This window comes from Papilio machaon, chromosome 11 (assembly GCF_912999745.1).
Source record: "Papilio machaon chromosome 11, ilPapMach1.1, whole genome shotgun sequence".
In the NCBI taxonomy this organism is placed as follows: Eukaryota; Metazoa; Arthropoda; class Insecta; order Lepidoptera; family Papilionidae; genus Papilio; species Papilio machaon.
The window spans coordinates 7,902,959-7,915,163 of NC_059996.1; the positions used below are offsets into that span (position 1 = coordinate 7,902,959).

General features: G+C 33.7%; 3 protein-coding genes across 3 annotated transcripts; all 3 read left to right on the top strand.

The window, feature by feature from the left end:
• The first annotated feature begins 609 nt into the window (after positions 1–609).
• LOC106709740 (esterase B1) lies at positions 610–3,440 on the top strand. Its single transcript, XM_014501597.2, has 3 exons — positions 610–907; positions 1,262–2,577; positions 3,137–3,440. Exons 1-3 carry the CDS (start codon positions 779–781, stop codon positions 3,309–3,311), a joined length of 1,620 nt encoding a protein of 539 aa, XP_014357083.2. The 5' UTR covers positions 610–778; the 3' UTR covers positions 3,312–3,440.
• A 1,345-nt stretch (positions 3,441–4,785) lies between these two features.
• On the top strand, positions 4,786–7,617 carry LOC106709687 (esterase B1). The gene is made up of 3 exons (XM_014501536.2): positions 4,786–4,973; positions 5,718–7,039; positions 7,449–7,617. Exons 1-3 carry the CDS (start codon positions 4,845–4,847, stop codon positions 7,615–7,617), a joined length of 1,620 nt encoding a protein of 539 aa, XP_014357022.2. The 5' UTR covers positions 4,786–4,844.
• A 2,343-nt stretch (positions 7,618–9,960) lies between these two features.
• On the top strand, positions 9,961–11,874 carry LOC106709739 (juvenile hormone esterase). The gene is made up of 3 exons (XM_014501596.2): positions 9,961–10,108; positions 10,183–11,504; positions 11,691–11,874. Exons 1-3 carry the CDS (start codon positions 9,980–9,982, stop codon positions 11,863–11,865), a joined length of 1,626 nt encoding a protein of 541 aa, XP_014357082.2. The 5' UTR covers positions 9,961–9,979; the 3' UTR covers positions 11,866–11,874.
• The last annotated feature ends 331 nt before the right edge of the window (positions 11,875–12,205 follow it).

The following is a 12,205-nucleotide window of genomic DNA, read 5'->3' on the forward strand; positions in this document are numbered from 1 at the left end:
AACTTGTTTCAATTATTTTATATTAAACATACTAAGTACATACATATTGACTAAGTATTACCAAAAAATCTGTTTACGTAATATTAGTCACATAAACAAAAATTACGCATTGTTTTTTATATTTATTACATTTATTAATTACAATTTAATTGGGAATATATAAATTGGTATATATTAAATTATATCGTATTTTCGGGACAAAACAAATAACTGGTAACCCCAATCCTCTCACTTATATATAGGTATAGTCTATAGTACTCTCTATCTGTCCCTTACGGGTGAACGCGCGTGTCATATCTATATAATTCTTAATCTGAGGCACGAGACGACGGCACGTGGTCAGTGAGTGGATCTTGTTCCTGTGGGCCTAGCACGAAAATTTGTGTCAATCGCCTTCGTATCATCGTCGTCTATTATGTCAAAATTAGTTAGATGAGTTTTTTGGTGTACGTAAATTTTCTTAATGTCGGTACGATGGTAATTGTCACAAATAATCGTGCTAAGCCCATTGATTTTTATCCCACACAATCCTCGACATCGAGTCAAGGCTGCAGTGATCGCGAAGCTTGGCGGTGCCGACCGGATGAGGAAGGAAGCCAGTTGGAGCAATGTGCATTATCCTTTATAATATTTATGTTTTCTTACTTATATGGTGACAGTAAAATAAATATGGAAATAACTAGTCTAATAAGAGAATGTAAAAAGTTGGTTAGTGCTTATCAAGTTTTTAGTTTACAGAGAACAGTTCTGGTATTTGGTGTTAACACTATCACAAGTCATGGTACAAGTGAAAGTCCGAGAAGGTATACTGGAGGGCGAGGTGGTCGAGAATGAGCTCGGAGGTCATTTCTACAGCTTCAAAGGTATTCCTTATGCTGAGCCGCCTCTTGGTGAATTAAGATTCAAGGTATATTCTATCGTTTCTGAAACATCAATAAAACGTTATTTCTATTTAAAGTAGTCCACAATATGTTTTTTTTTTCTAACATTGCACAATGTTTGGTTTTTCAAAACATGTCATTTAAACGATAATATTTAGACAGCCATGTTTTAAATGTTAGTAAAAGTAGGTTAAATAACAGATAGTTGGTGTCTATCGCCACGAAACAGCTGAGCAGTTTGATGACTTTTTCAAGTGTCTGATATGGATAGTTTTTTTTTTTTTTTTGAATTGATAAATTTATATTATTTTTTTAACTATTTGAATTTTTAAAAGTAATAATTATTATCGACTCATGTAAAAAATAATTATGTATTTCAGCCACCACAGCCGAAGAAGAGCTGGGATGGAGTTCGCGAGGCAAAGAAATTTGGCTCCATCTGCTATCAAGTGAACATTCTCGCAATGAAATCAACTCCTACCGGCTCCGAAGACTGTTTGTATTTAAACGTTTATTCATCGGATATAAATCCCTCAAAGCCTTTACCAGTCATGTTTTACATTCACGGCGGAGGATTTCTCTCTGGAAGTGGAAATGATGATATGTGTGGACCCGAATTTTTAGTGAGACATGAAGTAGTATTTGTTACATTTAATTACAGATTAGAAGTTCTTGGCTTCCTATGTCTAGACACTGAAGATATTCCAGGCAATGCGGGCATGAAAGACCAAGTAGCAGCGCTCAGATGGGTTAACGAGAACATAGCAAACTTTGGTGGTGATCCAAACAACATAACAATTTTTGGCCACAGTGCTGGTGCTTGTGGCGTCAGTTATCATTTGATATCGCCGATGACAAAAGGTCTTTTTCAAAAAGCTATAATAATGAGTGGTTCCTTGAATTCTTCTTGGGGGCAAATTTTTGAACCTCGAGAAAGAGGTCTCGCTTTGGCAAGAAGATTAGGATGTCATTCTAAAAATGATAAAGAACTTTATGAGTTTTTTAAAAAACAGCCAGTGGAATCACTTGTTAATATTCAGATACCAATATCATTTAATGAGAAAGGCAAAGAATTATTTGAATTTAATTTAGGAATTGTAAGCGAAAAATATTGTGGTGAGAATGAAAGATTTATTTATGGAGATGTTATTGCAAAACTACGTAATGGCATACATGAGGGCATTGACCTTGTAATGGGATATACAAAAGACGAAGGACTAATTAATTTAAGGACTGATTTGCAGAAAATACTTGCTTACGCAAACGAATATACAGAGTCATTTGTCCCTACACCGATAGCTAATAATTGTACTATGGAAGAACAATTTGAAGTTGGCAGAAAAATTAAATATTATTACTTTAATGACGACACGATCTCGATGAAAAATTTAAACGAACTTATTAAATTTATCTCTTTGAGCACATTTACATACCCCATGTTTCAATTAGCAAGAAGTTGTTCAAGAAACAATAGAGTTTACTTCTATAAATTTACTGGGAAATCAGAGAGAAATTTGATGGCTCAAGTTTGTAATGTTAAAAAATTTCTTGGTGATGAAATACCAGTTTGTCATGGCGATGAATTATATTACATTTTCCCGATGAAGAGAACCAAACTTAAAATTTGTAATAAATCAAAAAGTTTTAAGATTATAGACAATGTTACAAAACTTTTGACAAACTTCGCTAAATTTGGGTAAGTCGAATTATGTTTCATTAAAAACTAGCTTTTACCCGCGACTCCGTCCGCGCGGAATAAAAAAATAGAAAACGGGGTAGAAATTATCCTATGTCCGTTTCCTGGTTCTAAGCTACCTGCCCACCAATTTTCAGTCAAATCGATTCAGCCGTTCTTGAGTTATAAATAGTGTAACTAACACGACTTTCTTTTATATAAAACTAGCTTTTACCCGCGACTCCGTCCGCGCGGAATAAAAAATAGAAAACGGGGTAAAAATTATCCTATGTCCTTTTCCTGGTTCTAAGCTACCTGCCCACCAATTTTCAGTCAAATCGATTCAGCCGTTCTTGAGTTATAAATAGTGTAACTAACACGACTTTCTTTTATAATATATATAGATATATAGATAGATATGCAAATAAAATGAGTCTGTGGCTAGACGAGGTAATTGTATAAAAGCAATAATTGCAACGTGCAACTACATTTTTAACAGTATATTAATGCAATATCTGTTTCGAACAGCAAAAAAAACTTGCATTTAATAATCTTAAAATGTTGTATGTATTTTTTTTAGAAATCCAACGGCGCATGATAGTTTTGACTTCGAATGGAGTCCGTATAACTCAGTTGAACAAGCTTACTTAGAAATCAATGAAAACTTAACGATGGGAACTGAACCTGACAAAGCAGAGGTGGATTTCTGGGAAAACATTTACAGAAAATATCTGCCATCCTCTATACCTTATTAATTTATAACTTCAATACTTTTTATACTTTAGAATAATATTTGTAACTAATCTATAAATTACTGGCGCCATTAAATATGTATAATGGTCTCTTAGTTTATCCCTTAATGTATATGTAAGATGACAAGATGGATGGGTGGATGTTTGTTAGAAGTTATCTTCAGAACGACTCCACGGATCTCGTTTAAATCTGGCATAGATGTAGAACATAGTCTGGAAAAACGCACAAACTACCTTTGATTTCGTAAATTTTTAGTTACGGTTTCTGTGGGATAAGTTTGTTTTTGTTATTTATTATTTACTAGCTGTTGCCCGCGACTCCGTCCGCGCGTTATTAAAAAAACGTAATAAGTAGCCTATGTGTTCTTCCAAACTATGTTCTGCGTCTGTGCCAAATTTCATCAAGATCCGTTCAGCCGTTCCGGAGATACCTTCAAACAAACATTAATCCATCCATCCATCTAAACATTCGGATTTATAATATTAGTAAGATTGGTTTTACATATTTACTCGAAAACTCCGCAACGGTTCAACACTTCTTAGTACAATTTGTTACAGATGTAGAACACGTGTCTTGTTTAACATATGAGATACTTTTCATCCTTGAATTACCGTAATATTATTCAGCTGTGCTCACAATAGTACGGTAAATACCATACATTGTGAGCTTTCAATATTCAGCTAGGCCTGTGTACACTCACAATAGCGTATTTTTTTAAAATGACTATGTTCTATATCTCTGCCACATTTCCATAAGATGTGTTGAACCGTTGCAGAGTTATCAAGTAAATCGTATGTGTATATATAGGAAGGCTTGGGTCGAGATTTTCTAATTTGGCGTTTTGCATACAGGTCTTATAAATGTAAATCTTGTCTCTCCGATCGCACTCTCGGAGATAGCAAGATAGCAAGGTTCGCCATTGAAGGATTACGTCACGGATGACATTATCATCAAGTAAATATGTGAATCAAACGTATCCTACGGGAACCGTACATATTTCCAGGATCATAGATAGCCTATGTTTCCTTCTAGACAATATTCTACATCTATATTAAATATGATTCAGATCCATGTAGTCGTTCTAAAGATACCTTCTATCATCCATCCATCCAACCAATCATTCGCAAATATAACATGTATTAGTTAATAGTATGATATTACAAGACTTAAACAGTAACCTGTATTAAATTCTATGCATGGTGTTTTGTAGAAACAATATGACACGACACAATGAGAGCGTTTTGTAATAGTGTAATTGTTTGCGTCAGTGTGCGTTCAAGACGTAAGCGTCCATATGCGATATGTGACTGAATTTATTTAATACAACTACGGCTCTTTGCATAGTCAGTTTCTCTTCAGTCAAAGTTCTACGCCAACTTCATTATTGTAATTTTTATTACCGCTAAAGATAACGTTTTTGTTTGACACACTTATAATGTAATTAAGAACAATAAAAAAATATTAAATACATAAAGAAACGCAATTTCATTTTGACAATTCAGTTAATTCAGAGCTTCCTTTGAGACTGGTTCAATATGGTTAAAATTAAAGTCAAAGAAGGATTTCTTGAGGGAGAACTTACAGAAAGTGAACTGGGAGGGAATTACTATGCGTTCAGAGGGATCCCTTATGCCGAACCACCTATTGGAGATCTCCGTTTTAAGGTAGGACAATATAAGTTCATTAATTATTTTAATAACTCATGTTTCTTCGGATAAAATACATTAAATTATTATTCCACATATTTATTTATTGTCTAATTTTATATATTTTTCTTAATATAAACTAAAACAATATTAAAAAAATATAAAAAATCTAGATACGTCGGCAGCGGAGCCTTGGGCTCAAGCTACCGGCGGTTAGGCCTCCAGAGACAGAAACCTCCTCACAATACGTGCCGTGCTCAGGAGTACCGCCTTCTGTGCCTGGCCCTTCACCCACTTACCGAGCGAGAGCCTCTCTAGGTGGTGATTGAGGCTCTTCGCAATTAATCCGTTCACGGATAGCACTATCGGTACGATAATTGTTGACTCCATATGCCACATGGCTGTAATCTGTGTAAAGTCGTGCGCGAGATCCAAATATTTTGACATCTTGTCTGTCTCTGCCTTCACGAGATTACAGTCATGGGGAATACTTACGTCAACAATTATCGTACGTCTCGCAGATTATTATTATTAATGAGACTTTAATTTTTACTAATAATTTATTAATCTATGCCAACATAGTAACTAAAGACGCTAGCCGTTTAATATTTTTTCTAGGACTTGTTAACATAATTAACTGTCTAATTTATACGATAATATTAATTTAAGTCTGACAATGCAGACTGAAATATCGTGTGTAATGAATTGAAACCCAAAGGCGATAAAATGCAAATTAAATTACTTCTAAGTCGTATATTTCAGGCGCCTGTACCCAAGAAACCATGGGATGGAATCCGAAATGCAAAAGAATTTGGATCTATTTGTTATCAGTTTGAAATAAAGAATGAGGGAGGCTTAATACGTATTGGTTCTGAAGATTGTTTGTATTTGAACGTTTATACTCCAGATATTAAACCGAAATATCCTTTTCCAGTTATGTTTTACATACATGGTGGTGGCCTAATAATAGGGAATGGCAATGATGATATGTACGGTCCTGAATTCTTAGTACGACATGGTGTAATACTAGTTACAATCAATTATAGACTAGAAGTTCTAGGCTTCTTATGTCTAGACACTGAAGAGGTTCCAGGTAACGCTGGCATGAAGGATCAAGTAATGGCACTGAGATGGGTCAATGACAACATTGCCAACTTCGGTGGTGATCCGAAAAACATTACAATTTTTGGTAATAGCTATGGTGCTATCAGCGTCAATTTTCATTTAATATCGCCTATGTCAAAAGGTCTCTTTCAGCGAGCTATTGTGCAAAGTGGCTCTTTGACTTGTCCCTTTGTTAAAATAGTTCAACCGCGGGAAAGAGCAATCGCACTAGCTAGAAGGTTAGGATTTCGTTCTGAAGGTGACAAAGAACTTTATGAGTTTTTTAAACGGCAACCAAAGGAAACATTAATTAAAATTAAATTTCCTATCACATATTATGAACAAGGAAAGGAACAGTACGATACACTTTTTGGAATCGTAGAGGAAAAGGAGTTCGCCAACAACGAATGTTTCATTTCTGGAGATTTTGTTGAAAACCTCCGTAACGGAATACACGAGGGTATCGAGATTATTATGGGATATACTGACGATGAAGGTCTTATATCTTTACGATCAAGACAAATAGAGAAAACTTTTGAATATGCAAATGAATTTCTTCAATTTTACGTTCCTAATGCAATAGCACACAGCTGTTCTTTAGACAAACAATTCGAAGTGGGACGACGAGTGAAAGATTACTATTTTGGAAATGAGACCGTTTCAATGAAAGATTTGAAGAAACTGATAATTTTTTTTTCTTTAAACTACTTTACGTATCCTATGTTTCAATTAGCAAAAAGTTGTTCGAGGAAAAACAAAGTTTATTTCTATAAATTCACTGGTAAAACTGAAAGAAATATTATGGCTCGTATTTTAAAACTGGAATATCTTATCAATAATGAAATACTGACGTGTCATTGCGATGAATTAACTTATATTTTTCCAATGAAGAAAGATTACCTGAAAATTGACAAAAACTCGAAAAGCTATAAGATAATTGAAAATATAACAAAACTTTGGACTGATTTTGCCAAAAATGGGTAAGGCATATTTTATGTAATCCAACACACTTTGATATTTGTACTTACTTATGTATATTTAGTGCATATCATCATCATCAGCTCACTATACGTTCCCACCGAGGGGCTCGAAGCCTACCCTAACTTAGGAGTGACTAGGCCATAGTCAACCACGCTGGCCAAGTGCGGGTTGGTTAACTTCACACATATCTTTGAATTTCTTCACAGATATGTGCTGGTTGCATCACGATGTTTTCCTTCATCGTAAGAACGTCGGATAAATGTACATATGTAAATCGAAAATCGAAAAACACATTGGTACATGCCGGGATTCGAACCCCTGAGCCACCGACGCTCCTAGTGCCTATTATATTCGCTCCTAATGCGTAATATATTCGCAAAAAACGAATATTTTTGTGATATGTTTCAGAAATCCAACATCAAGTTTTGGTTTCGAATGGACTCCGTATAACTCAGTTGAACAAGCTTACTTAGAAATCAATGAAAACTTAACGATGGGACGTGAACCTGACAAAACAGAGGTGGATTTCTGGGAAAACATTTACAGAGAATATTTGCCATCCTCTATACCTTATTAATAACTTCATTACTTGTTCGTATTTTTGAATAATATCTGTAACTAATTTATGAATTACTGGCGTACTCAAAGACGTTTAATGGACTCTTAGTCTGTCCTTTAATGTATACTTAAAATTACTAGATATATAGATGGATGTTTAATTGTTCATTTACTTAATTTGATAATAGTAATGAACCATAAATAAAAGGATTAAAAAAACAATTAAAGAATCAACACAATTACACTAAACATAAAAAACTAAAAAGATAAGCTGACCTGACCCAAAAATTTAATGTAAATCGGTTTACTTATCGAAATACTCTAATTTTATTTGAATAATCCGCGACTTCATCAATTTAAATAAAAAGTAGCTTAAGTTATTTTAAGCTATTATCTTCCAGTAAAAATCCTGTCAAATCAGTCCAGTTGTTTCGGAGATTACCCGGAACATACACGGACTTGCCGACAAAAATTAAAATGTTCGGGAAATATAATTTAAGTTCCACGGAAAACCTGGTGGGCTTAGCTATACTATTCCCTAGAAACCGAGCATACCCTATGTTAGACCTTAATCGGTGGTCTAGTACGCATTGGTTGACTTGACACACTTCTTTAAATTACTTCACTGATATGATATGTAAGTTCATTCCTCAGGTGTCGCACACGGTCGGAAACAAAGTTTCATTTTTATAGTGGTTCTACGAGAAATATTAAAGTTAAAATATCAATTCATCTTTGATGTAACCAGAATAATTTTAATTAAAAAATCCAATGCTACCCAATACTTTTTCCTAGACAATTCGTCCCTGGCGGTAAACTGTGAAGGTAAAATGCGAATGCTATGACAATTGTATTGATATTGTTGTCCCTGTTTTAAAGTGAAGACAATGTATTAATACAAGTGTCGGTAAGTTGTTCAATTAGGACAACCCAACGGTTAAGCCGGTGCTCTTAATTACAAGAAATTATCCCCGTAAGCTTGTAAAGCTAAGCCAAGTGGGTTGTTTTATATGAAATTTGGTGATCGTTTGGTATTCTTAAACATTTTATGTAAGATTTAAGAACAAATATGAAGGAAAATAAAGAAATAATCGTTATTCAACCACTTAGAAAGTCACTTACTGCTTAAAACAAATAGTTATATCTTTTGTGTCAAAGATACTGACAGAGATAGAGATTTCGGTCTCAGAAACCAAAGGTTTGTGGTGTACTAAGTATACACTAAAAGAGACCACTTAAAGATTCTGAGTAAATACTTAAAATTACTGTCATTCTGGGGAATACGACGGATGAAACGAGAACACAATCATCAAAATCTGTCTGTTTGACGGACAAATCTACACGAGGCCTCAATGAAATGAACATAAATATAATTAATATAAAAAAATAATGACTGAGGTCCACATATGAATTGATAGAAAATAAACGACTTCGTTAATTACATCAGATTTAATTAATAGTAATATTAATTAAGACAATGTGTTTTTTAATTAAAATTAAATTTACCTTACAATTATGGTGGCATAAAACTGATTATTCTATATTTCTTTTTATCAAAAGAGGTAGTAAGGATACACTTTATAGTACTCTTTCCATTGATCATCGACAACTGCCATCTTACTAATATAATAAATGCGAATGTTTTGATGGATGAATGTTTGTTTGAAGATATCTCCAGAACGGCTCAACTGATATCGATGAAATTTGACACAAATGTAGATCATAGTTTGGAAGAACACATAGGCTTCTTATTATGTTGCTTTTTTTAATACCGCGCGGACGGAATCGAAGGCGACAGCTAGTTTTAAATATAGTCACACAAGGATATCTGGCCCGATAAGAGAGGCTCTGCTATTGCGAATATAGGTAGTATTATTATAAATAAATAGTTTTAAAACTTCAAAATGCATTATAACTCATAACTTTTATGACAATTTTTGGGACGCGAAATTTATATTTGTTGTCGATTAGCTGATCCTGGAATTAATTTAATTAAATTAACTTTGTACGTTTGAAACATTTTACATAATAATTGATGAACAATAAAAATTAATTCTACCATCTATAATATTACATTTATATATTATTTATATATTATTCCTCAAATTTATGATGTACTTAACAACTGTAGTTTGTAACGTTTTCAAAGATAAGATTAATATTATGGGTCTTATGTCAAAGTAATAAAGGTAATAGATTGTGTGCATTTTTATCTGATGAGATATCCGAATAATATTTTGTAAACGATTGACAGATATTAGTTCATGTCCACACGTTGACCGGGCGTCTAGTTTATTTCTACACTAGTTTAATAAAGTTGTACATAACAACTGAAAAACGTGACAAGACTTGTGCTATAGTGCTACAATATTTTTTTTGCAATGGTACAAGTAAGAGTCAAAGAAGGAATGTTAGAAGGAGAGTTGTGTGAGGATGAAATAGGTGGTACATTTTTCAGTTTTAGAGGGATTCCGTATGCTGAACCTCCTATAGGTGATCTGCGGTTTAAGGTATGTTTCTGTTGTTTTTTAAATAAATTGGTTAAAAAAGAAAGAAAGTAATATTAGATTTACTACATTTTTAGCCTCCTCAACCAAAAAAAGCTTGGGATGGTGTCAGAGATGCTAAAAAGTTTGGTCCTATTTGCTGTCAATGTAATTTAAACAAAGAAGAAGTTGCACCGTCCGCTTCAGAAGACTGTTTGTTTTTAAATGTTTATACGCCTGATATTAAGCCAAAGAATGCCCTACCAGTCATGTTTTATATACACGGCGGCGGCCTGGTTAGTGGAAGTGGAAACGATGACATGTACGGACCTGAATTCTTAGTAAGACATGACGTTATTCTTGTAACGTTTAATTATAGATTAGAAGTTCTAGGTTTCCTTTGTCTAGACACTGAAGATATTCCAGGGAATGCTGGTATGAAAGACCAAGTTGCAGCGCTCAGATGGGTTAACGAGAACATTGCAAGTTTTGGCGGAGATTCCAAAAATATTACAATATTCGGCCACAGTGCTGGTGGTCTCAGCGTCAGTTACCATTTAATATCTCCAATGTCGAAAGGTCTGTTTCAACGAGCTATGGTCATGAGTGGATCCTTGACTTGTCCATGGGGACAAATGTTTGAACCGCGGGAAAGAGGACTCGCATTGGCTAGAAAATTAGGATGTTATTCTGAAGATGATAAAGAACTTTACGAATTTTTCAAACACCAGCCAGTAGAAAACCTTATCGGTATGCAAGTACCGATAACGTTTTCTGAAAAAGGAAAAGGATTGTACGATTTAATGTTTGGAGTAGTGGACGAAAAGCAATTTGGTAATAATGAAAGATTCATATTTGGAGATGTTATTGAAAAACTACGTAATGGTATACACGAGGGCGTTGAACTCGTAATGGGATATGTTGAAGATGAAGGTCTCATCCATATACGAATTGGAATATCGCTGGAGGAAACGTGCAACTATGCAAATGAATTTCGCGAATTCTTCGTCCCCAAATTAATAGCTCATAATTGCACGTTGGCGCAACAGTTCGAAGTAGGAAGAAAAATTAAACATTTCTATTTTAAAGATGAAGTAGTAACAATGGATAATTTAAAAGAAATAGTTAAATTTAACTCTTTGCACATTTTTACTTACCCCATGTTTCAATTAGCAAGAAGTTGTTCATTGAAAAATAAAGTTTATTTCTACAAGTTCACGGGAAAAACTGAGAGAAATTTTATGGTTCGTTCGTTATCATTAGAAAAGTTTGTCGGCGATAAAATACCGGTGTGTCATGCTGACGAAATAAACTATATTTTCCCTATGAAGAAAGAAAACCTTAAAATAAACAAAAACGCTAAAAGTTTTAAAATAATTAACCATACAACTAAACTCTTTACCAACTTCGCGAAATATGGGTAAGATCTTTTTATTTTGTTACATTAAATGTCTGTCTCTTATTTCATATTCTAGTAATATTTACTAATAAGTACTTAAGTTTTAATTTGAGATAAGTTTACTGGATAATTTCATGATGTATTCATAACGCGAACACCTCATATGCTGATAATTTTTATTTTTAAAATCATTTTCTTTTATTCCAGGAATCCAACACAAGAAGGAATGTTTGGATTACAGTGGACTCCGTATAAAATGAATGAACAATCTTATCTTGATATCAATGAGAACTTAACAATAGGATTTAAACCTGATAAAGTCGAAGTTGATTTCTGGGAAAATATTTTTAAGGAATATCTTCCGAAATCTATACCTTACTAATTTATTGAAACAAACGTTTTCTTGTGTTATAAATTGTAAGTATGTTTTATAAATTAAATTCTAAATTAATATTTTGAAAGTTATTACTGATTAACTGCAGTAACCTTATATCTACATCTATCTAGGTAACTCGCATAATATCCGTCCTCCAAGGATCAACATTTGAACAAATAAAAAAGAGCATTTCGTCTTTTTAGTTCTATTTCGCGAGATCAATGACATTATTTCTTCCTCTGTTTCCTAGCCAAGTGAATGCGAACGCAAATATTACATCAGCCGTGGGCGATACAAATAAATATCGATTTATCATAAATTGATCTTAAAGTGCTGAATAATGCTT

Coding starts and splice junctions, on each gene's coding strand:
- LOC106709740 (XM_014501597.2), top strand. CDS start 779: ATGGTACAAGTGAAAGTCCGAGAAGGTATACTGGAGGGCGAGGTGGTC. Junction 908..1,261: donor TTGGTGAATTAAGATTCAAG/GTATATTCTATC, acceptor TATGTATTTCAG/CCACCACAGCCGAAGAAGAG. Junction 2,578..3,136: donor ACAAACTTCGCTAAATTTGG/GTAAGTCGAATT, acceptor TATTTTTTTTAG/AAATCCAACGGCGCATGATA.
- LOC106709687 (XM_014501536.2), top strand. CDS start 4,845: ATGGTTAAAATTAAAGTCAAAGAAGGATTTCTTGAGGGAGAACTTACA. Junction 4,974..5,717: donor TTGGAGATCTCCGTTTTAAG/GTAGGACAATAT, acceptor CGTATATTTCAG/GCGCCTGTACCCAAGAAACC. Junction 7,040..7,448: donor ACTGATTTTGCCAAAAATGG/GTAAGGCATATT, acceptor GATATGTTTCAG/AAATCCAACATCAAGTTTTG.
- LOC106709739 (XM_014501596.2), top strand. CDS start 9,980: ATGGTACAAGTAAGAGTCAAAGAAGGAATGTTAGAAGGAGAGTTGTGT. Junction 10,109..10,182: donor TAGGTGATCTGCGGTTTAAG/GTATGTTTCTGT, acceptor CTACATTTTTAG/CCTCCTCAACCAAAAAAAGC. Junction 11,505..11,690: donor ACCAACTTCGCGAAATATGG/GTAAGATCTTTT, acceptor CTTTTATTCCAG/GAATCCAACACAAGAAGGAA.